The sequence below is a fragment of the Neovison vison genome, chromosome 8 (assembly GCF_020171115.1).
Source record: "Neovison vison isolate M4711 chromosome 8, ASM_NN_V1, whole genome shotgun sequence".
Classification (NCBI taxonomy): domain Eukaryota; kingdom Metazoa; phylum Chordata; class Mammalia; order Carnivora; family Mustelidae; genus Neogale; species Neogale vison.
In genome coordinates, this window is record NC_058098.1 from 109451483 (window position 1) to 109476362 (window position 24880).

The 24880-nt window shown below is 47.0% G+C and overlaps 1 protein-coding gene across 1 annotated transcript in view; it reads right to left on the reverse strand.

Moving 5' to 3' along the window:
• The window catches only part of NCAPH (non-SMC condensin I complex subunit H), a 35078-nt gene extending 13323 nt beyond the window's left edge, over nt 1–21755 (reverse strand). The window contains exons 1-9 of the mRNA XM_044261666.1: nt 21650–21755; nt 16142–16361; nt 15941–16031; nt 15186–15278; nt 14731–14869; nt 14159–14283; nt 6355–6544; nt 4937–5028; nt 4001–4206 (exon numbers count right to left, since the gene is read on the reverse strand). Of these exons, the coding sequence (XP_044117601.1) occupies nt 4001–4206; nt 4937–5028; nt 6355–6544; nt 14159–14283; nt 14731–14869; nt 15186–15278; nt 15941–16031; nt 16142–16361; nt 21650–21668 (1175 nt within the window). The 5' untranslated portion in view covers nt 21669–21755. The remainder of the gene's footprint in view (nt 1–4000; nt 4207–4936; nt 5029–6354; nt 6545–14158; nt 14284–14730; nt 14870–15185; nt 15279–15940; nt 16032–16141; nt 16362–21649) is intronic.
• Between the last annotated feature and the right edge of the window lie 3125 nt (nt 21756–24880).

A 24880-nucleotide genomic window follows, 5' to 3' on the forward strand; every position in this document is an offset into this window, starting at 1 on the left:
GTCAAGTAAAATGCCAGAGCTGGGGGCGCCTGGGTGGCTCAGCTGGTTGAGTGACTCCCTTCAGCTCAGGTCATTGGGCTCCAAGCTCAGCAGGGGGTCTGCTTCTCCCTCTGACCTTCCCCCTCTCATGCTCATTCTCTCTCATATAAATAAATAAAACCTTAAAAGAAAAAAAATGCCAGAGCTGCAAGGAGGACACAATTCTCTGAATCAGCCTCAATATCTTTCCATTCACAAGGCTTCCAGCCATACAGATGATTATCTCTCAGTCTTTCTTTCCCATCTTTCACAAGTGAGGGCTCCAATAACACTTGTAGTGCCTAATAAAAGTGAATAGATGTTACTCTGATTTGTCCCTCAAATGACAAATGACAATGGGGGGGGCACTTATAATCTGTTAAGCCACCTAGCTTTATTCCGGGCTGTGTGCGAAGAGTCTGACTGGTCAGTCCAATATGACAGTTTGGGTTTGGTTTTTCAACCTTTCGGCAACGTTCTAGTCTGTGCGGGGAGCCTGACTCATCAGCAAGTATGTTAGTGCTGCTATACTGCCCTCTAAAGGTCAAGGTCCAAGGAAACCTCAGACACTGAGCCACTTTTTCTTTACACTGAGCTATAAATACACCATCTTCAAACCAAGCCTTGTGTAATAAGGTTAAAAAGTTTTAAAAGAGGACTTTGCCTTTATCTACAGAATCTTTATTTTAAAACCAGGAATCTGTATTTATATATTTATTGTGTAATTAAAACTTAATTTTATTATTTAAAAAAAAATTTAAGTAATCTGTCCACCCAATGTGGGCCTCAAACTTACAACCCCAATATCAAGAATCACATGCTCTACCAACTGAGCCTGCCAGGCGCCCCTAAAACTTAATTTTAAAAATTAGAATATATGAAAAAAATTCACATTTCTAGTATGTAAAATGCCTTTATGTTATTAAGGAACTCTTCTGTTCTGGCATTCAGGCTGGGAATTTATTGGGAACTTATAGGCAAAGCTATAAAGAGCTTGGCTCCCATCCCCTGAGAATCTGTGGGCCAGGGCAGGGCTAAGGCCCTTGAGGCTTGAACTCCAGCCATTTTCTCTCGCAATATACAAGGCTACGTGGCAGGCGCCTTTTTCATCCCAACTCCCGGACTCAATAACTAACCTATAACTAACTACTTCCCAGTGTCCTCAATTCTCCATCAAACATCCCCTCCAGCAAACTCCTCTAATGCCCTCTGGGGGAATTACTTCTTCTATCTGCCCTCCTCCCACAGGGCCCCTCCAGGTTAGTACTGGTTCAGTACATAGCACTAGGATCTGTAGGTCACCTCCCAGCTGGCTCCTGGCACCTCACCATGCAAGTAGTAGAATGCCTCATTCCTGCATGCATGAAACAGGTGGTGGTATGGGCCTAGCCCACAGTCTAGGTCTTTAACCACAGCAAGCACCTGTTTCACAGAGACTGGCTAGAGCAGACACACAGGTTGTTGCTGCTGCAAGAGGGAGTGCATCCAAGCTGCTGTTGGACATAACGCCACTATGTTAGGCCTGCCCTTGTCAATGCACGAAGTGTACAGCAGTCTGAATAGTGCCATCCAGGGACCAGCAACAAGGGGCACCCTACAAAACACTGGTATTTATGATTCAGCATGGCCCCATCTCATCTCAACCTAGAGAAGCCCATAAAGACCTTTCAGTCCAGGGGCGCCTGGGTGGCTCAATCGGTTAAGCATCTGCCTTTGACTTAGGTCATGATCTCGGGATCCTAACATTGAGCCCCATGTTGGGCTCCTTGCTCAGCAGGGAGCCTGCTTCTCCCTCTCTCTCTGCTTGCTGCTCCCCTTGCTTACAGTCTCTCTCTCAAATAATAAAATCTTACACACACACACACACACACACACACACACACTACCTTTTAGTCCAGTACAGTGTTCACAATCCTGGGTGCATAGTACAATTACCCATGGAGTTTTGGGAAATGTGATGCAAAGCCTGGCCTCTGGGACTCTCAGTTAAATGCTCTGGGGTGGAGCCTATTGTCCAAAGTTCATTACAGGCAGTCAGAATTGGTCAAAGGCACTAAGTGATACCCAGCTCTATCCCATTACTTAACTTCTCTGAGCCTGTTTCCTCATCTGAGACATGGGGACAACAGTACCTCATAAGGTTGTTGCAAGGCTTAAGTAATTACATTTTGTTTTCTGTAAATTATGTGAGATAACGTAGGTAAGGCCCCTGGCACAGTAGCTGGCCTGAAGCCAGATTAATAGAGCACTCTATGAGCCCAGACATTACTATTATCATCTAAGCCAAACCCTTCATTTTGTGCATGAGAAAACAAAGACCCCAAAAGATGAGGCCACTTGCCTTACCCCATATCTCACGGCTATGCACAGCAGTCAAGTCCGTGCAGTTTCAATACTGAGCTCTTGGGCGAGGCCAGTGCCATGCCAAGGATAAGGATTTCAAGACAGATATAACTTTGGGCTACAACCCAAGTGCCCTGCCCCTAAAGCGTTCAGTAGGATGGATCCTAAGACTTTGTTCTGTTTGAAACTGGGGAGAGAAGTGCAGGCATTTCTTCAAGGTAATAAAATGGAAGTGACTAAAGCCCTTTGCTACCGTCAGTTCCTTAGATGTCAGGAAAGTGACAGTTGTTCATTGACATTTGAATCTGGACTGAAAGAGCTCATCCCACCTACCCACATACCATTTCTCAGTCTGTAGAAGATAGGAGGGGCACAGGGACAAAACTGCAGGTATACTAATAGTATGAATCAGGAGAGGAAAAGAGGGTGCCAAAGGGCCTCGCTGGGTAGTTTTGCCTTAAGGTATCAAATGTTTAGCCCGTCAACTTCTACACAGATGTGAAGAGACATCATCAATCTAATCATTTCCCACATGAGTAGACAAATTATCCTAGACAACTTCTAAGGTTTTGCCCCACACTAAACCAGCTTGGCTGTCCTGTCCGAGGAACACAAAATTGTTATAGGCACAGGAGTTGTCAGAGGGACTGTTCATCACAGTCTTACGGAGTCTCTTATACCCAAGCCCACTCACGACCTTTAGCGGCCCTCAGTGCCACAGGATTATGGAATCCGCTTCCAAATCATATTCAAAAGTAAAACTTACTAATCTCCTAAGCACATATAAATAAAGGTCAACAAAGTTCTGATTTCCTTCTAGGCCTACTAGAGTTAATAAAAAAATTAAATTTCTACAGACAAGGGCACCTGGGTGGCTCAGTGGGTTAAGCCTCTGCCTTCAGCTCAGGTCATGATCTCAGGGTCCTGGGATCGAGTCCTGCATAGGGCTCTCTGCTCGGCAGGGAGCCTGATTCCCTTCCTCTCTCTGCCTGCCTCTCTGCCTTCTTGTGATCTCTGTCAAATAAATAAATAAAATCTTTAATAAAAAAGAAAAAAAAATTGCTACAGACACATTCTACCACCTCTCCTCCTGCCCAGCATGTTCGGTTTTATCTGCTTATTTAGTTTCCCCTGCTTCGCTTGTCCCGTCTGCCTATCTGGTTAACCCAACACTGCCCAGCCCCTCCTCTTTGCCTGACCCTCCAGGCAGGGGCCACTTTGTTTATATAATCAGCATGTAAGGCTGTTTCTGTCTATAACCAATCTGGAGTGATGTAGCCAAAAGCAAGACTGCACATGGTGTGGAGAAAGCACATTCCGTGTTACCAAAACACACGTGGAAATGACAGCCACCACCGCAGCAGTGCCTATATCCCAAGTTCTCCTCCCCAGCACTTTACACGTTTTAACTTTATCCTTCCAAACTCCTGCAATGTCGCCAATAGGTGGCTGAGCTGACATTCCCAGGCGGGTGTGATGCCACTATGGGTCAGAATGGCTCAGCCTGCGTGGACAATGGAGCCGGCAGGCTAGGCTAGCCGATCTCAGAGATGAAATGAGATGGTCCTAGCAGGAAATCTGCTAAGAACCAACGGAAACCTCCGCTGGGAACCTCTTCCAGGCCTTCTGAGAGCCTTACGGGCAGCTCGGAGTGCGGCAGGGCTCCTTCCAGCTCCTGAACTCGGTGCGATCGCCGGCGGCACTGTGCTCAGGTTCATCGTTCGCATCAAAGTCGTCGTCCACGGGCCCGTCAGGGAAGTCCTCGCAGTCACTCTCCTCTACCTCGGCATTGATGTCAAACACCTGCTCGTTTTTCTTGAACTTGTCTACCAGAGCAGAGACAGACTGGAGAGGACAAGGAGAGGATTCTCTAGTTCTCGCCATCCCTCCATGCAGCCTGGAGTAACAGCCTGCCTGGACTCCTTCTTAGCCCTGAGTTCCAGGTTCCAGCCTCCCCTCCCGGCTCGCCCTCCCCTGAGTCAAGGGTCTCACGAGAGTAAGGTGCTGAGGAAGTTTATACTGTGCGGCACAGGATGAGGCTGTGTTGTCGTTAGGCACATTTCGTAAAACATGAAACAGGAATTGGCATCCATTAACTAGATGTTTAGAGAAAACAGTTTTCCATGGAGACCATTTATTCTGGAAGTGATAGTAAGTAGGCTAAAGGGGGACAAGCTAAAAATATACAGAGAAAAGCTTTACACATGACAGTTTCTCAGGAAACTCTGTGCCAAGGGACTCAACCCTGAAGAGCAGGAAATTCCTTGAGCCTGACAGCAGCCTGAGACCAAAGGCCTGGAATTAGCCATGTTCAAGGGGATAGCCGATTTAAAAAAAATTAAAAAAAAAAAGTGCACCCAGGAATGACAGGGCTGCCTCACTCTCATTTTTACCCCCCAGGTTTTAGTCCCTACAGAAGTGCCAAGGGAAATATTTTCTGTACTCCTAGCTAAATAAAAACGATGCCACGGTTTCGGGTTCTCACTGGGCAGAGCTCGTCTTGGGCCATCTCACTGAAACCACGAGCAGTTGGACAAATGCCCAGAGCCCTCAGAAGTCTAAAAGTTGAACTTACCTCATTATGTGTCTCACTGTCCCATTTCGTGAACTGGAACCCAGCCAGGGAAGGGCAGATCTGGCCGTCCTCTGCACACTGCTGCATGGGCACTGGAGAGGGCAGGAGCAGGCAAAGAGTATGGAGGGAGCACGCTCCCCCCACCTCAGAGTGACCAGGGTAGCATGGTGGAGATATGAGCCTTTTTCAACCCCTGTTCTGTGGCAGAGGCTGGCTGGTGGCCAAGCTCCAGGTCACAGACTTCTGTCCAGGGAGAGGGTAGTGCACAACACACCTACCCTGGAGGGAGGCACCACACTGGCACTCCAAGAATTACTAAAACATTAGGGCAGAAGCCTAAAGCATACACATTTAACTCCGAAATGGACTTCACGCCCAATGTTGGAGTTGGGAAATCAAAAACCCTCAAAGTGTACTAACGGCACTATCAATCACACAATGTTACTTATTTTAGTCCTAAACTAAGTGAGGTACCTTACAGAATTAAAGTCCCAGTTGACAGCAGAAACTTGAAAAATACACTATTAGCACAAATATTTGTACTTGGAAAACTTTAGTCAAGAATAGAAAGGAGGAAAGCAGCCCCTGTAACATCTGCGAAGTCCTGGAGGGAAAGGAGCAATTTCATGCCACCCACAAGTGTAGCTACTATATTCCTGCCCAACCGTGCACCCAGACGATCCCCCCAGAGTGTGGAGGGTAGGATGGGAGGGGGGATAAAACCCCTGCCAGGCCAGTAAAACGGGATGACAAAAGGACAGGGCCAGGGATGCCTGGATGGCTCAGTCGGTTAAGCATCTGCCCTCGGCTCCAGTCATGATCCCGGGCTTCCAGGATCGAGTCCTGCATCGAGCTCCCCGCTCAGCAGGAAGTCTGCTTCTCCCTCGGCCTGCCTCTCCCCCTACTTGTGCTAGCTTTCTCACTCTCTAATAAAATCTTAAAAAAAAAAAAAAAAAGGACAGGTCTATTCTCAGACCACCAAGGTGGAGTGTGAAAATAACTCACAATGCCCTCTTCTCCTCAGGACACCCTGGATTGGTAACAAATAAGAACAAGGCCCCTTTGGCTCAACAAAAGCCTATTACAGCCCCTTTTCCAAGTCCAAACTCTGACATTTCTGGCTAACCCCAGGACCCTGAGAAGTAACTGAGAGCCTTGGCTGTTAAGGGGCCCATGTAGGAACTGGCACATATGGGCCAAGAGCAATGGCGAGAGTTAGCTACTACTGTTAGCCTCTGTGCTACAGAGGGGAAAGAAGTGCATTTTCCCCAAAAGGATGCCCAACAGGGCATTCCAGAGGAAGCTTCTGGGTAATTTAAACAAGCAACATCATGATGGACGTATCATGGAACCCATGACTGTACAGAAACTTTTCTGATGACCGAAACGCCCTGGTGAAACGCATCATGTGTACCCACCTTTTAAATCCGTCGCTTCCACCCAACCTAAATCCGGCAGCTCCAGGGGTTCCTCGGTGGACAGAGTCTGCACATCGGAAGGAAACAACAGCTCACTTCTGTAGTCATGGCAGTGGAGGGTAGACAGAAACACCCCAGCTGTGCTGCACTCATCGAACGAGGCCGCCGTCTTCTGAAACATGGGGTCGATCTGAGTGAAAAACAGAACAGACAAGTTATAGGATGCAGACAAAGCAAACAAAATCTCCTTTCCTGGACTCTGTTCATTCCAGGGTATCTCGGCACGTGATCGAAATCGGAGAGGGCTTTCTAATAGATCAATAAAATCCCATCCTAGCAGACACTAATTGAAAAGGAAGCCTATGTGTGGTCAGCTGAATAAAGGTACAGTGTTCAAGTACACAGGAAGTGGCAATAAGTTTCTACTGTGTCACTGTTTATAATCCACACGGACAGTCCGCTTCTGCTGGCCTCCTTCCACAAGTCACTGTTTTGAATTAGCTAACCTAGTACAATGCTATCACCACAAATTCCATGGACTTAAAAAGCCTGTGTGATGGATCTGTTCACAAGATCCCATTATTTACTCTAGGCAGAAATATTTTCACAGATCTGGAGAACACAACCAAGAGATTCAGGGTAAAGACAGGCAGAGTCAACAGGGCTAGATGGATGGGTAAAAGATGGGAGAGGCCCTAAGAGAGCTCCTAGGCTGGAGTAAGGAGCAGGAGTGGCACAGCCAGGTGACAGCAATCCCAAAGGCAGACTGGGGCACAGTGCAAGAGAACGAGGACAGAGCAAGACCCAGGCATATGTAGCAAGAGTGCAGAAGCCACTTGACTCTACTGGTGGCCCTATGACAGGAAACACGTTGGGTATTAGGTTCACAAGTCTCCTGTATGTCCCAGGACATAGCTACTGTGGAGAGAAGGGGCCTCAGGGAGGAAGACAGATGTGGATCTCTGGCTGAGCCTTGGTTCTGAACCTGACCTTGACAGAACTGAGATTCTCCTCTCACCTTTCCAGTAAGCCCATTTCACCATCCTTCCAGCCCCCAGAGTATGACATACATCAACTCAAGCTCTCCCTGTCTCCTTACCCTTCAGGCTGTCAGTTACACACCCTGGCAGGGCTTCCTCCCAGCACATCTCTACCATCTACCCCTTCCTTCTTCACCCCTGTTGCCACCAATACAACCCACACCTGAGTTAACCCTTGTCTCTGGTTGCGCCCATTTCCTATCTTAAAAATTCTAGTGTTGTTACTCCCATTCCTCAAATGTCAACTAGAGCACTGGCTTCCCACCTGGAGACCCACACCTTGAGAGTTCCTATGTGGGTAGTTAGTGAAAACTCAGCATTTCAAAGAGTCAACATAGAAACTGCAAACACCAAAATAAAGCTGAAAACACTAAGACAATTTCCCTCACTTTTTGTCTAGTGAAAACAATGGTTCTTTCATATAAAATGGATCTGATTGACACTTTTGAGTTCTTTGATGGGAAAATGAATTATTTGTGACTGCATAGTTTAGTAGATGAAACTTTTAGCCCTTTTATTTTAAAATAGTAATCTCTAAACCCAGCATGGGGCTCAAACTCATGACCCCAAGGTCAAGTGCTATGTGCTCTACAGACAGAGCCAGCCAGGCTCCCCAGCTAGGTGAATCTTTTGAAACAAGGGTCCACAGCAAGGAAGAGAAACAGTAAAAGGAGACGTTATACTTCCCACTTCTTTCTTGAAGGTTCTCTCCACCTACCAGCTCTAAGGCATTCATTTTATTTTATTTTATTTGTTTGTTCAAAGACTTTATTTGTCAGAGAGAGAGAATGTGCACAACCAACTGCATGGTAAAGTCTAGGGCTGTCTCAGCTTTGTGAGTAAATCCTGGGTTCTAGCCAAACTTGTATACTGTCCAGCTCCTTAAAGAACCAGAACTTTCCTGTTCTGTGGCTTTTGCTTGTGCCTCTGCCTAGAATCACCTTCCTGGCAAGGTCCGTCTGACAAATACCTACCTTTCCTTTAAGGCCCAGTTCAAATTTCACCTCTTCCATAACTCTGACCTCCACCCACTCTGATTTCCTATAGTATGTGCCTTGAACTTCCTTGCATTGTATCCATTTGTGCTCTCATGGTATAAAAAACTGGAACATAATCAGGTTGGAATCTCCTGTGATAGCAAACATTTTGCACACAGAGAGCTGTGTCCAAAACAGATCAGCTCACATACAAATAAGAGTTCTCAACTGGTCTAGACACACCCACAGAACGTTCGCTTTCTCATCTCCATGTCATCTCCGAGAGAATGCAGGTTCAGGAAAAAGTTGAAACTTCAAATTCTAGGTTTCTGACAATCACTCGCTCTTGTTATCCTCCGAATTGGGCTCTGGGCTATCATAAGTTTATAGCAGATGACAGAACAAAAAAAGCTTTTTATGACTGGGGTACTCAGTGTTTCTTTAAGACTAGTGGTTTCATTTGGCATAACTGTGGCTGACCACCACAGGCTGAGAGGGAACAGTGCTGCTTGCTCTCTTGTTTTCTCTTTAGAACAATGGGAAAGGCTGGTTGGTACAAGCATCCTCAGACTCCCCAGAACTGGGTCTAACTGGTTGGAAAAAAATGACTGGGAACAGAATTTCTTTTTATTTATTTATTTATTTTTTAAAAGATTTTATTTATTTATTTGACAGACAGAGATCACAAGTAGGCAGAGAGGCAGGCATAGAGAGAAGGGAGACAGAGAAGCAGGCTCCCTGCCGAGCAGAGAGCCTGATGTGGGGCTTGATCCCAGGACCCTGGGATCATGACCTGAGCTGAAGGCAGAGGCTTTAACCCACTGAGCCACCCAGGCGCCCCCAGAATTTCTAACTGTGTTGTTGAACAGACATTTCGCTACAGATCCAGAAGCAGAGACAAGAATGATAGTGAAATAATACTCAGACTATCTAAGAAGGGGGAAAAACATGGAGAGTTGGGGTGGAGAAGGGAAGGTGGGAGAGAACTATATGGCTCCCGTTCAGATATATACAACATATTACCATGGATAAAGTACTTTGCCAGGGACAGATTCACTACCACAAAACCTGTACGTAGATGGGACTGGTGTTAACCTGTTGCGACAGTTTAACAAAGTAAAATTCAGAGCCTTTTCCCAGGGCCACGCAGCTAAGATAACAGAACGAGGATGTGAACTTTTCATCTGCTGCCCTCAAATTGGTACTACCCAATGTCAACGCTGACATATGAAGAAATACCACTACCCCCCGCAGAGAGCCAGCCACCCTTTTTTTCCCTGCTCCCTCTTCAGCCTCAGCCTCAGCCTCAGTGTCTCCACAGTCCTCAGGCCCCTCCAGTCCATCCACACAAAGTCCTCACAATAGCATAGGCTGGAAAGGCACCTGGGTGGCTCAGTTGGTTAAGTGATTGCCCTTGGCTCAGGTCATGATCCCAGGGTCCCAGGATAGAGCCCTGCGGTGGGCTCCTTGCCCAGCAGGGAGCCTGCTTCACCCTCTCCCTCTGCCTGCTACTCAGCCTGCTTGTGCTCTCTGTCAAATAAATAAAACCTTAAAAAAAAAAAAATAGTGTAGGCTGGAACTGCTAGGCAAGCCCAGAGTAGAATAGACCCATTACTCAGAGTGAACCCAACAAGGCTCCTCACACCTAGCCCCCGTGTTCTCGTCTCTACCAGCTACCATCTGCCATGAGGCCACCATGACTAATCTCACCATTGTCCTTCCTTTAGTTTATTTATTAGTCACACATTAAAGAACCAGGTCTACCCAGGATTCTACATTTTTCAGGCTCTAAAACCTAGAAAGACCTGACATTGCCTCTTTGGCCCCCACCCCCCTCTGCTAACAATGGATATTCCCCCCAGGATACTCTAGATAGTCCCTACATTCCCCACTTCTTTCCTGAAGCTCTTACTCATTCTTTTTTTTTGTTGTTGTCATTTATTTGTTTTGAAATTATTTGTCAGAGTGAAAGAGAGCATGAACGTGAGCAGGGGGAGCAGCAGGCAGAGGGAGAAACAGGGTCCCAGCTAAGCAAGAAGTCCAATGCAGGACTCGATCCCGGGACCCTGTAATCATGACCTGAGCTAAAGGCAGAAACTTAACTGACAGAGCCACCAGGGGACCCCTAACTCATTCATTTTAAATTGGGGACGATATCATTCTCAAGGGCATGAAAACTGGTTCTTGGGGAAGGGTAAAAAAAAAAATTCTTAGAAATTACCATAACCAGGGTGCCTGGGTGGCTCAATCCTTAAGCATCTGCCTTCAGTTTGGGTCATAATCCCAGGGTCCCAGGGTCCTGGGATCAAGCCCTGCATCGGGTTCCCTGCTTCTCCCTTTCCCACTCCCCTTTTGTGTTCCCTCTCCCGCTGTGTCTGTCAAAAAAATAAAATCTTAGGGAAAAAAATTACAATAACTTGTGAATCTCTAAGCCTCAACCCTACCTGATAAAATCTTACTCTATAATCATTCATTTCAAGGGCAGAGGGTAGGAAGAAAATATCTAACAAGGGTCCTGAAGTGGGAAGGAAATGACAAAAGGCTGAGGAGCACTGCTTTAATGGAACCCGGCCTGCCCAAGGGCATTGCTTCCCCATAGGCCAGTGTGGCTACTTCCTCTCCTGCAGCCCTCCAACCTCTGGCCTAGATGTGGGACAGGTGAGTTCCTTGTTCCTCCTCACTGCTTCCAGACTAGCTAGTCTCCTTCCGAAGTCCTAAAACCTTCCACTTTGAACACTGTAAGGTCAGACCTCATCAGCCTCTGCCCATCTATGTTTCAATCACCTTTCAATCCTCAGTTCTCTCTGCTTCTTGGAAGATTTTAATATTAGCTCTTGGCTCATTACTATTCTCCAACTTTGCTGCTGTCCTAGTTTTTGGTGATTTTAATATCCCTATATCGATGCATCCAACACTGTGGCTTCTCAGTTCCTTGATATCCTCACCTTCAATGGTTGTGAGCTTCATCCTGAAAACCCCAGGATTTCAAGACATCCCTTGGTTGTTCTCTGAACTTTTCAGAACTATGACTACAGCCTCTCTGTATGCTCAACTCCAAGTGCCCCTGGCCTTACCCCTTAACATTCCAGCCAACACCTTCTGGTCTCAAACACCAAGAAGTCTTTGACCCACTGTGCCCTAAGACCCACTGCTCATAGGGCTCTCTGCTCTCTCTCACTCCCCTCTTTTCCTGGCTGAAGTCCCAAAGGCAGTGATTGTCACCCCTCCCTTGCTCATGCTCATTACTCCAATGCTCCTCTCCAGCCGTGTCACACTGACTCAGCAAAACCCAATCCCGTGTTCAATCCACTTTCTGCTGGCTTTGTGCTCACACCCGCACAGCTAACCGTAGCTGGAGAAACTCACAAACTCATGCTGACTGACCTCACTTTAAATCCATCTGCCACGGCCTCCAGGTCGACAACCCTGAGTGTTGTCTGGGAAGCAAACTATTTCCACAGTCCATTAGCTCCCCAACCCTCCCTTTTTCCTCTCTTCAAACATTTACCTTTCCTCTTCCACGCTCAGTCAGTTGATGTCCTGGCTTCCTATTTCAAGGTGGGGGGTGGGGCGCGACCAAAATATCCCACAAGGGCACACTCACATCCCATCCCCTACCAGCCATGGGTGCTCCTTAGCCAAGCTCTGTGGGGGCTGTCCATTCATTCCCTTCCTGTCTCACACGCTCAAGGACTCCACTCAAGCAACTCTCCTCTCTGTCCACTAGACTGCTGCCATCAAGTAAACATGCTGTTAATCCCCCCATTAAAAAAGCAAAAAACAAGAAAACCCTCTAGACTTTGCTTTCCCCTTCATTTGCCACCCATTACTCTGTTCCAGTTAACAGCTCTCAAAACTCTTCAAAAGACCAGTCTATTCTGCCTTCATTCCTCTCTTGTCATGTGAGTGCCCCCATTATTAGGAAAAATTTCAGGCATACAAAAGTGTTGGAACAGTAAAAGAACATCTGTGTTACATTTACGTAGATTCCCCACTGGGTAACATTTTGCATATTAGCCTTCCCTCTCCCCACCTCCTCCGACCCCAAATCTTTTGGAAGGTAGATATGCTGACACTTTACCTCTCTGCCAGTTATTAAGTGACTGCCTCTCAGTCCCTGTCCTACCTTCTACTGGCTACTCTGTGATGCTGGTTCTGGGACATCTGGGCTTTGCTAGCAGCTTCCTGGTGGCCTCCACCAGTCAGGGGCACTATAGGGAGACTGCAAGGCTAGAAGGGACTTGCTTCTTTCTGTAGCCTTCCAGTTCCTGTCATCCAACAGGGCTGCTTCAGCCCAGATGCAGCAGTCCTCCCCTACCTATAGCACTAGCTGAGTTTAATTTGCATTTTTTCTCACACTCACAGAACCAGCCTCATCTTATGCCCCTCAGAGACACAAGCACCAACCAGCAGGTCCTCCTCAGAGGTCTGGGTCCTGGGGTCACGAGCCCCTCTTTCAAACTCAGGGACACCAGCGCCAGCCAAGGAGGCCCCTTCCCTGGAGGTCTGAGTTTCTGCTCCAGAAACTCAGAATGGTGAGCCATTCTCCAAGCTTCAGTGGCCCTAGGCTTCCACTTTGATATGGCTAATCACTCTCCCCTCCCTGACACTTTCCCATTTGGGTGCCACATTCTCCCAGTTTTCCTCCTACCCACTGGATGCTTCCTCTGTGGCTCTCTGAACTCTTAAGATTGGGGTATTCCAGAGCTCAGTTCTTTTTCCACATGTGCTCATTCCCTTGGTGATCAATTCTAATCTCAACCTTAGCTGTCATTTACAAATGTTGTGGAGGTAGAAGAGTAATCTAGTCCACTGTTGGGAGGGATCGTAGGCTGGTACAACCTGTTTTTGAGGGCAATGGAAATTCCATGACTCAGAATACTCTTATGGATACACTCTCAGAAGAGCACAAAGATAATATGTACAAGAACTTTCACTAAGATACTATTTTTAACAGCAATATTTTTTAAAAGATTTTTTTATTTATTCATTTGAGACAGAGAGAGAGTCTGAGCAAAGGGAGAGGTTGAGGGAGTGGGAGAAGCAGACTCCCTGCTGAGCCAGGAGCCCATTGTGGGACTCCATCCCAGGACGCTGGGATCATGACCTAAGCCAAAGGCAGATGCTTAACCAACTGAGCCATCCAAGTGCCCAACAGCAACATTTTTAAAAAGCTTGTACCAACACTGTTGCTTTAAATTAACTATGCTAAAGATAACTTGAGGCCTCTGGGTTCCTTTAAGTAGAAATTCCTTAGGATTTGCCAGATCATAAGGCCATTTAGAGCAAGGACTCTGGAGCTAGACCACTTAGCTTCAAATCCTAGCTTACTTACAAGCAGCATCATTTGGGGCAAGTTACTTAACAGCTCTCTACTTTGATAACCACCTCAGAAAATATAACAAGGATGTTGTGAAGATTAAGTGAGGTCACATGGCTCAGACTTAGGGCTGCACAGGGTGCCCAGTAAATGCATAAAAATATGTTAGCGATCACCATCTCTTCTGCATGTTCCTGGAAAGAAAATTAATGGTTTAATCGATCAAAGTCCTCGGTAATGTGCCATCTCCTTCGACTCAATCATCCTGAAACACTGTGGGAAAAGCAGGGACTTACACACTTGAGTCTTAATGTGAAGCTAAGGGAAGATAATGCAGATGCCACTTACATATTTGACTCCCTTGAGGCCCAAGCAGGCACATACCAGTAAGGCAGGCATGGCCCTGCCCAGTTTCAGCCACTGAGGCTCTGAATTAGTCAGAGACCACCCTGCGCCCAGCTCCTCACCTCGCACTTCCGATCTGCTTCAGAGACATTGAGGTTGCTCACATTCTGCTCAATGGTTTTATAGGAGTGCTTCTTTTTGGGCTTTTGAGCCTTTTTGGTTGTTCCTGTTTCAGTAGCACTTCCATCTGGAAGAAGAAATAAGATTAGGTAGTGTGAGGATTGCTTTGGGGCACGCAGCCAAACTTATATTAAGTCACGCTTTTCAAAACTCTAAAGAGCGATCGCAACAGAAAATGGCATTCTCTCAAAGCAACAGCACATCTCATCTGCGGCTTCCGGAGAAACCTGAAGTATTTGGCTTCTAATACAAGTCAATTCCAAAAGCGCCCCCAATCAGAACTTCCCCATTTGAAGTTTACTCAGTCTTCCCCAAATATGATCTAAAAGGTCCTTCTCTTTTCCAAAGAAAAACAACGCAAGGGTTTAAGGTCTTCTCATAAACTCTTTTGAAAACGTTCATGTCTTCAACCGAATAAGATTATCTCTTATGACTTCATTCCAGTATACTACCCAAATAACTACCTGCTATGACCTTAAGAAAGCCCCTTGAATCCAGATCCCAACTCACGTACCTGCATCATGGCTCTCTGCTTCTTCTGGGGAGGGTGTGTCTTTGCCCAGCCCCCCAAGGACTCTGTAGACATCAGCATGGACCGCGTCCACACGCACTGCGTAGATCTTTGTGCTAGCATCCAGAGTGCCAGCAGCCACCTAGACCAACAAACAGAGCTCTGCTCAGTGGAGACATAAAAAGGAACTGCCGAACAAGCAAAACACAGCAAGCTTCATAAAATATTGACTTGCTCTTAAGAAAAAAATGATAAAGATTCCCCTAAGACTGATAGGGAATAAACACTATATAGCAGAAAGATATCGTCTCTGTATTTATCAGTTTAGGAAAGAAGCTAATGAAATGTCTCGCACAAGGAAGGTTCTCATGTATCTGCAGGATTCAATGACCGTGCTGTGCTCAGTATCAGAAATAACCACCATTAATTCAGATGCAAGAGGTGAACAGCCTTCTTACTTTAAAGTTGGTTGGTTCGGTGTCTTTCTGTTTAAGAATCTCTGACATAAAATCAATCAAGTGCAAGCCAAAAGCGTTCTTGGTCGTGATTTTCTGCAAACAGAAAAGGGTGGGAAGGTGGGTCACTGACAGCCAAAGCTCATGTAAATACTGCTCCTCTGACAGAGGAAGCTACGTTCTTACACAGTAACAGCCCACATCTCATCATAGGTATCAATTCCCATAAACACTTGGTGACGTGGCCTAATCTACACAAACTCCTCATTCTCAAGAGCTAGAAAGTGACAGCACACTTCCTGAGTTTTCACCGTGTGTAGACCCTGTTATCAGCACTGCCCACTAAGGGACTCAGTGACCCTGAGAACAAATGAATGCGGCAGGGACTATTCACGTTGTCATTTGACGGAGGCGGACCCTGCAGCAGAGTGCTCAGGTGACCTGCCAAGGCTGTTGAGCTTGTGAATGACAGAGACTGGATTCCAACAGAGACTGGTTCCAGAACTCACATCATTAACCCCCAAGCAATGCTGCCTCTCTAGATGCACCTTAGGAGGCAGGCAACCTGCCAGAAAGAGCACCGAAGTCCCACATAGCACAGTAAGAGCCTGTAAGACCGACATCAGCATTGAGAAGAGTGGCTGGAGAAGGGAAGCACGCAATTACCGTCGGTTGCGCATTCTCCACCGAATCAAGAAGGCTAGACTTCCCTTGTGACCATGCTGCAAAATCTTCACTGATAACCAGCAGATACTCACATTTTCAGTGGACAGTTTGATACAGGTGGAGTAATGTTCTGTAATCTGCGTGTTTGTAAACTTAGGGGTTGTGGCTGAAGTGTCAATATTCCTAAATGGAAACCCAAACCAAAACACTCTGTTAAGGATCCACGATACTCTAACTTTTCAGAATCCAGACCCCAAACCCCCGCCTCACAGAGGCACCCAGAGCGCACGCACCTGCTGGATGGGGAGGCCAGCAGGCGAGGTGAGTCCGAGCTGAACTGCAGGTCCAGCACTCGGGAGCGCCGCCGCTGCAGCCGCTCCTTCTCGTCATCATTCTGAGGAAAGTCTTCGAGGACCGGGGTGCCAGGAGTATTGAGAGGGGCCTTCCGGGGCAGGGACGTGGAGAACACCCGTTCTGAAGGTGAGGCGGCACTGTGGGGGTGCCCACGGATTTCTGAAGAAAAGCAACTAATTATGGCTGACAGTGTTGAAAGAGAACCCTTGCTCGGGAAACCTGCCACGGAATATTTCCTGTATCCAGAGTGAGGGTTGGGGACTGTCAAAGGGAGGAAGTTCACTGCCTGTTTCCCACCAAGATCTTTTCTAACTCTAATATTTCTCTATACAGTTTCTTAGTCAGGTGATGGGTTTCTGACGCTTCCTTGCCAAATTGAGGGGTGTGATGAGGTCAAATTAGAGAAAGACAGAATCATTCACTGGATTGAACAACCTAGAGGTTACTGGCGACCTTGACAATAGCAGTTTTCCTAGACTAGCACAGGCAGGAGAAAATCAAATGGGCATAGATTCCAGAGAGGAGAGCAGAACAAAAAGAACAGAAAAGAAATTGGAGACAGCAGATGGAGACAAGATTTTCAAGGACTTACAGAAAAGGAAGGACAAAATTGGGAGAGAAGCAGTTGAAAGGGAAGTGAGGTTGAGAAATTAACTTTAAGATGGGAAAAATCCCAGTTTGGTAGAAAGAATGAAGCAAAGAGATTTTATTAGCTTCCTATTGCTGCTATAACAAATTGCCACAAAGATAGTGGTTTATACCAACACAAATGTATTCCCTTGCAGTCCTAGAGTTAGTCTAAAATTGAGGCATCAGCAAGGGCCGTGTACTTTTTGGAAGCTTTAGGAAAGAATCTCTTTCCCTGCCTTTTTCGGTTTTAGAAGCTGCCTGCTTCCTTCCCACCATTCTATCCTCTTGTTTGTTTGTTTCTTTCTTTCTGTCTAAAGATTTTATTTATTTATTTGAGAAAGAGAGAGCAGGAACGGGGACAGAGGGAGAAGCAGACTTCCCACCAAGCAGGGAGCCCAATGTAGGGCTTGATCCCAGGACTCTGGGTCATGACCTGAGCCAAAGGCAGACACTTAACGGACTGAGACATCCAGGTGCCTTCCCGACCTCTTGCTTCTGTCATCACATAGCCTTCTCTGACAAACTTCTTGCATCCCTCTTATGAGGGCCACTGTGATTGTGCTGGGCCCATCCAGATAATCTAAGATAGTCTCCCCATCTCAAGGTCCTTAACTTAATCATACCTGAAAATCTCCTTTTACCATGTAAGATACCATAGTCACGGGTTCCAGTCATCTTTGGCAAGGAGGGGGCATTATGCAGAGATCATGTGGAAGGGTAAATTTGCTGAACAACACACTCAGGCAGGTAAAGGGGCTGTCTTTCCTGAGATCACTGAAAGCCCATCCACAGCAACAGGAAGGCAGCCAGACAACACAGAACAAATGCAGGTAGGGGAGCAGGTACAATGGGTGCCTGTGGATGTTCCTTTTGGATTGTTTTCCTTAGTAAAATAAGAAGCACATCAAGACCAAAAACTCAATAGCTAAGGGTGAGGGCCAGGGAGGTGGTACTGGAGTTTCAGGAGAGAAAGGAAGGTAAGGGAAGTCACCTAGGCGCAGGTGAGTGGATGAACCAAGGGAATAACCATGACTGCTGGGCAGCTTTAGGGTTCCCTTGAGATCACTGAGTGAGCAGGGGCCAACGCAGAGTAGGCCAAGTTGGAAGTAATCAGGGTTGTGATTTTTGTCAAGAAAGTATAAACAGGCCAAAAGAGGGCAAGGGGTTATACGTGTAGGAAAAGGAGTGATGATAGTGATTGACCATTGAATGTAAGCTAAGTAAGGAGGGGAACAAGAACATGAAAAACATGAGGGACAGGGAAAAGCAAAGAATATACATCTGCCGGGTCAAATGACTACTGGAGTTATTGGAATCAGGGAACAAGAAGGAGTGGAAAGATAGGAGTGGTACTGAGGAGTGGGGTGCTTAAAACTGAGATGACAGATACCATAGTGCAACCATTGGTAATGACAAGGTCTAGGGTGTGACTGTGGTTGTGAGTGGCTATTGCCTATTTTGGTAGCGCAAGAAACAAGATCACTGGGAGAGAGATGAAAGAACTGAGAGACCTTAGGGGAAGAGGTTTCCAGATTTAAGAATCAAAAGGCTTGGCTTCATATCCCAGGTCCAGGGGCGCCTTGCTGGCTCAGTTGTTAAGCATCTGCCTTCAGCTCAGGTCATGATCTCAGTGTCCTGGGATCGAGACCCACACTGGGCTCCCTGCTTGGCAGGAGGCCTGCTTCTTCCTCTTCCACTCCCCCTGCTTGTGTTCCCTCTCTCACTGTGTCTCTCTGCGTCAAATAAATAAATAAATAAATAAAATCTTTAAATAAACAAACAAACCAACAAACCCAGGCCCATCACTTACTGGCTGGAGAATTTTTTTTTTTTTTTTTAAAAACAGTAAACTCTACACCCAGTGTGGGGCTTGAACTCATATTTGAGTTCAAGAGTTGCATGCTCTATAGACCAAGCCAGCCAGGTACCCCATTAGCTGGAGAAATTTTAAGCAAGGGGCGCCTGGGTGGCTCAGTTGTTAAGTGTCTGCCTTTGGCTCAGCTTATGATCCTAGGGTTCTAGAATTGAGCCCCATATTGGGCTCCCTGCATGGCAGGAAGCCTGCTTCTCCCCCTTCCACTCCCCGTGCTTGTGTTCACTCTCTCACTGTGTCTCTCTGTCAAATAAATAAATAAAATCTTTAAAAAAAGAAAAGAAAAGAGGGGCGCCTGGGTGGCTCAGTGGTTAAGCCGCTGCCTTCGGCTCAGGTCATGATCTCGGGGTCCTGGGATCGAGCCCCGCATCGGGCTCTCTGCTCAGCAGGGAGCCTGCTTCCTCCTCTCTCTCTGCCTGCCTCTCTGCCTGCTTGTGCTCTCTCTGTCAAATAAATAAATAAAATCTTAAAAAAATAAAAAATAAAAAATAAAAAAAGAAAAGAAAAGAAAAGAAATTTTAAGCAAGTAAATGCTCAAGGCATTTGCTTCTTCGTCCTCCAAATAGAAATAAGAACCTGTGTCTCAGGTGGTTCTGAATTGGTGATATGAAAAAACAAAAAACAAAAACCCCCAGACCCACAATATAACACATATTTTATAGGGACACATTAAAAAAAAAAAAAAAAAAGGGATACAGGGGCACCTGAATGGTTAAGTGTCTGACTTTGGCTTGTGATCTTGGGCGTCCTGGGATTAAGTCCAAGTTGGACTCTGTGCTCAGCAGGGAGTCTGCTTGTCACTCTCCCCCTCACGATGCCCCTCCCCAACTCATCCTCTGTCTCTCTCATCAACAAAATCTTAAAAAAAAAAAAAAAAAGTGATACACAAAAAACACTAAATGTTGCTCATATAGGGGGAAGGGAACAGAAGTGGTGTATAGGGATAAAAGGAAATTTAAAAAAAATACAATGAGAAGAACTTCATGTGTTCCACTGATAAGTTTCCCATAAGCTCAAGAGTATGGCTAACATACTTCTCAGCTGAGGTCAAACAAAAGAAAAAGAAAGAAGAAATGGAAAGGAAGGAGGCAAGAGACATTTTTAGAGACTGAATTAAGAGGACTTGTTACTATCTGGGTCAGGGCCCTTCAAGAGAAGGGGGGGGAGTTGGACCTTGAGAGGAGACTTAAACAGAAGCAGGAAGCACCGAAGGAGGAACTTGTCTGAGAGGGAAACCCAAGACGGGATCAGAGGCATGCTTCAATTCTTGGAATATGCTTTCTCTGATTTCTCTCATTTAGATGGTTACTAAGCTCAGACACTCTACACCTACCTCCTTCCCTCCCACTCATTTTTCAGCCCACTATGGTCTGGCTACCATCCCCACCACTTTATGAAAACTATCTTGACACAATCACCTACAACCTCCATGTTGCCAAACCCACTGGCAACTTTTCAGGCCTCATCTCTTGAGATTCAGCAGGATCTGAAACAGATGACAACCCCTTCCAGTGCTTCTTGAAACGATCCTAGCTTCTATGACACCACTCTCTTCTGAGAGAGTTTTTAAGCTCTCCCTTCTCTGTCTAGCTCCTAAATGTTGGTCCTGAGTGTCTTCTCTACAGGGTTTTCTTAGGGTTCTCACCTGTTCCCATGGTTTTATGATCCATATGATGATGTCCAAATGTGTTTCTGAGTCTATGGGCCACTTCCCTGAGCCGTCTCACCCTCTGAGTGTCAAACTCTTTTCCAAGTGTTTACTGACCCCTCACCTGTCTCATGCATAAGTCATTTACCATGTCCAAAATATAACTCTAAATTTTCAAGCCTTTTACCAAGACCAAGGCCCTGCCTACCTCAGCGGCCTCACTCACTGTTTAGTAATGATGTTCTAGTTCCAGCCCAAGCCAGGCTCTTTCCTTCCTTCCCTTCCTTTTGCACTTACTCCTTCTGCCTAGAACGCGTCCCCCAGTGCGCTCTAAGATCTTCCTTGAATCCTCAACCTGAAGGAGCCCCTCCCCTCACTCTGCTGTTCTCAATCACAGCACTCAGCCTCATTTGTAATTCTTTGTTTACGGTCTCAACTAGAACACAAGCTGTCTTCGACTCCTGTCATGATCCCAGAGTCCTAGGATCGAGTCCCACATCGGGCTCCTTGCTCGGTGGGGAGCCTGCTTCTCTCTCTCTTTCTCGCTCATGCTCTCTCTCACTAGCTCTTTCTCTCTCTCTCAAATAAATAAAAATCTTTAAAATAATAGATTACAAGCTCCAAAAGACTAGATCTTATCTGCTTTGTTCTTGACAGTATCTCTGCACCTGACAGTGGGTTTGGCGTAAAGGGAGAGCTCAGTTGTTCAATGAATGTAAAAATAAGCGCATGCAGGGCGCCTGGGTGGCTCAGTGGGTTAAAGCCTCTGCCTTCGGCTAGGGTCATGATCTCAGGGTCCTGGGATCGAGCCCCGCATCGCGCTCTCTGCTCAGCGGGGAGCCTGCTTCCTCCTCTCTCTCTCTGCCTGCCTCTCTGCCCACTTGTGATCTGTCAAATAAAATCTTAAAAAAAAAAAAAAAAAGCGCATGCGTCTTAAGCATTCAGCAGTAACCACAACTTTTTCATGGTCCTGAACTAACATGCAGCCCAGGGAAACCACCTTCCAAGGGAGAGACACCCTGCACGGCGTAGGAGCCCACGGGAAAGGGATCGGAGTGGGGATCTCCCCACGCGCGCTCCCGACGCCGACCCAAGCGGCCTGCTGATTGGCCGCCTTCCCGGCTTCTCACCTCTTCCTCCCCGCGCCTGCCTCCCCCTTTGCCAGGAGTGCAAGGCCAACAACAACGAGGCCGAGAATATCCGTACCCCCGCTCAGCCCCCAGCCGACCCTGCCCGCCCAGAGCACCGTTTCACGCCGACCCCTTCCCGCGGCGCCCCCCACCCACCCAGCCTCACCTGGGCAGGGAGGTCCCATTTTGCTCGCTTTCTCTGGAGCTGGTTTTAAATCGCGCGCCGAGAGGCCTTAGCGCCGTAACGGCCGCGGTGACGTCTGTCGTGGGCGGGGCCAGAAGCGCGCCTGCGCAGGCGCCCCCCATCCTCGGCTTGTAGAGGGGCGTTGGCACCTGTGCGGGAGTGCGCTGTGTGGAATCGCTGGCTTCCTGTTGTGTTCCTGTGGGTGGACTGTAGGGGTCCATGGACCACGGTCCCCCGCTTTCTTTCGAGAGTCAGATGAGAAACTGGGCGCTAAGGATCCGGCGTGGAGCAGGACGGGAGAGGGCTCTGCTTTCACGCAATTTACTTTCTAATGGGAGGAAGAGCAGATTTCTAGGAAACAAGGTTAATTTCCCACAGCGACCTGTTCTGTAAGGGCAGCAAAACCCTACGGGGGTAGAGAAGGATGGATGGGGTGAGAAGGAGCCAACAATACGATGAACGTTCCAGGCAGGCGAAGGACAGGTGCAAAATATTTATGTACATTTTTAAATAAAGGCCATCATTTTTATTCAGATTCTTGTGAAAAGCTTCCAGGATATCCCCACACACATACACCTCACCCCCGCATATCCCACCACACAGAAGAAAAGGTTAAGGCGAGAAGTGAGAGGGACATAATTTGCCATCTTTCCATTGTGCTTCATCTGATCCCAAGAATTGTATTTTTCCCAAATTTATTTGAGAGAGAGGGAAGGGAGAGCACAGAGGTAGAGAGAGAAGCAGAGTCCCCGCTGAATGGAGCCCCACTCAGGCCTCATCCCAGGAACCCCAGATCCTGACCCCAGGGAAAGGGAGACACTCAATCGACTGAGCCACCCAGGCACCCCCTGCCCAACCAAGAGTTGTATTATGGGAGGAAAGGCCAGGGCAATTCCCCCAAATATCCCTAGAACATCCTATCATTTCTTATGACATGTACAAGGCATTTTATGCAGTGTTTCCCTTGAAGGGTGCTATTGGCATTCAGGGTGAAACAATTTTTGACATGTGGGGCTCTTTGTAGGACACCATTGTCCACTAAATGCCATCAATGACTCTCAGTCATTTTGGCAAACAAAAAATACTACCCTTTGTAGAAAACCACTTTTTAAGCCAATTTGCTTTTTTTTTTTTTTTAAGATGTTATTTATTCATTTGATAGGCATAGAGGCAGGCAGAGAGAGGAGGAAGCAAGCTCCCTGCTGAGCAGAGAGCCCGATGCAGGGCTCGATCCCAGGACCCTGGGATCATGACCTGAGCCGAAGGCAGAGGCTTTAACCCACTGAGCCACCCAGGCGCCCCTAAGCCAATGTGCTTTTGCACAAACTTGTTCTCCCAGTGACCACCGTCAAATCTTTAGTATAAGGCAATGCGGAATAAAGAAAAGAAAGCAGGTTTATAGTGTTTTTCATCTCAGTGAAAGATTCTACCAGCCACCCAGGAACCCAAATCAGCACCCAGGGGCCATCCTGGATGTCTCACTCTCCACACGCAACCAATTGTTGAGCTCTTTCACTTCCTAAGAATCTCAAGCCTGTGTCTATTTTTCACCCATATTATCTTCTTGCTGGTCTGCAGCAGCCCTACACCAGCTCTGACTCCCTTCTCATTGGGCCCTAATGAGTGGTTGCTAAGTACCAATCTAACCTGTTCCTTCCCAAAGTCTCAAGCCATTCAAAAGTTCCATTGCTCTGGGAGCTTCTAAACTGATCTAGGAGACCCTGTGGGGTCTGGGCCCTACAGCCTCTCTGGCCTCCTCTTGCACCTTGCCTCCCCTTACTCCCTGCACTCTGGTCACTTGGGCCTTCTTTCAGACTCACTTTCATCCTGCCTACTCCCACCACAAGGCCTTTGCACATCCTCTCCTCATCCTCATCTTCATCCACTTGGCTGCCACCACGTTTCAGCTCACATCACTTTCTCAAGGAGGCCTTCCCTGATACACTCAAGTGTCCTTACTGGAGGTTTTAGTGGAACTTGCCACCGTTGAAATTGTACATCCACTGGGATGACTATTTGATGACTACTCCTCCATAGACTGTCAGCTCCATGAGGATGGAGCCATGGTTTGCTCGCCATTGTTTCCCCAGGGCCTGGTGCTAGCCCTGGACACAGTAAGTACTTGAATACATATTGAATGAGTTTAGTTGGAAGACAAGTTTAAATCCTGGGTTGGGCATTTGAACCTCTCTGGGCTTCACTTTCTTCTCCGTTTATAAAACAGTCATGATAATACTCCTTCACTGGGCTTTATGAGGAATTGGGTAACAGATTAAACCCTTGTGGGCACATAGGCTCAGTGCATGCTGGGGTTGCCATCATCTCACTCATCTTCTCTGTGCTGAGTGCATTTGAGGAGAGTGGGAACAGCTTGTGATCCTCTGGGCACCGACAAGGAGCAGTGTGGGTTGGGAGAGTGGCCGGTGGCACTGAATCAGAAGGCTTGGAACACCCGGCAGAGGATGAGGCTGTTCTGGGATTATATGGAGCCCCCTGAGCTGGCTGCCAAGGGTTCCCTGTGCTGGGACAAAGCCAGCTCCACCCCCTGCAGACGGTTCATTCTCCACCACCCGCTCTGAATGCTCTCTTTGTTTTTGGGGGGAGGGGGTTAGTTCTGCAGAGGGTGCCAAAAAATTGAATGATTTATCAGTGGTATCAGTGGTATGCAGAACTCAATTCCTCTGTCTGGACAAAACTAAAGCAGTGGGTCCCTCCCCCACTCCTTGTCTGCCAGAAAAGCAATACTGGGGCCATTCCTCTTCCCCATTTCACTCCTCACCAAGATTCTACTTCCCCAAAATGAATGGCAAACAGCTTTAGTTTAGGTGACGAGCAATACTGTTATCAGTTGGCTACCTGAACAAACTTTTGGCTTCGGATTTTCTCTGATCTCCCAGCCTGCAGCTGGCTTAAATCATACTGTAGTTCACGATATAAACCATCGAGCCACTGGGGGCCAACAAGCATGTAGTTCAAATGGCTTTACATTCATTTTGGCCTCTGAGCAAATGCCTTTAATTTTTGTATGTGATACGAAATTCCTGACCTAAACACTGGGCTATGGACCAACAATTTCTGTCTTCTAGAATTTCTAAACGGCATACCGCCCTTGATCTTAAAATTAGCATAACACTTTTCGCTTTTCAAAGCATGTTAACCCCTACATCTTGATATTCCCAAGACCGTGCTGGAAGGTTGTGAGAAAAGGTACTT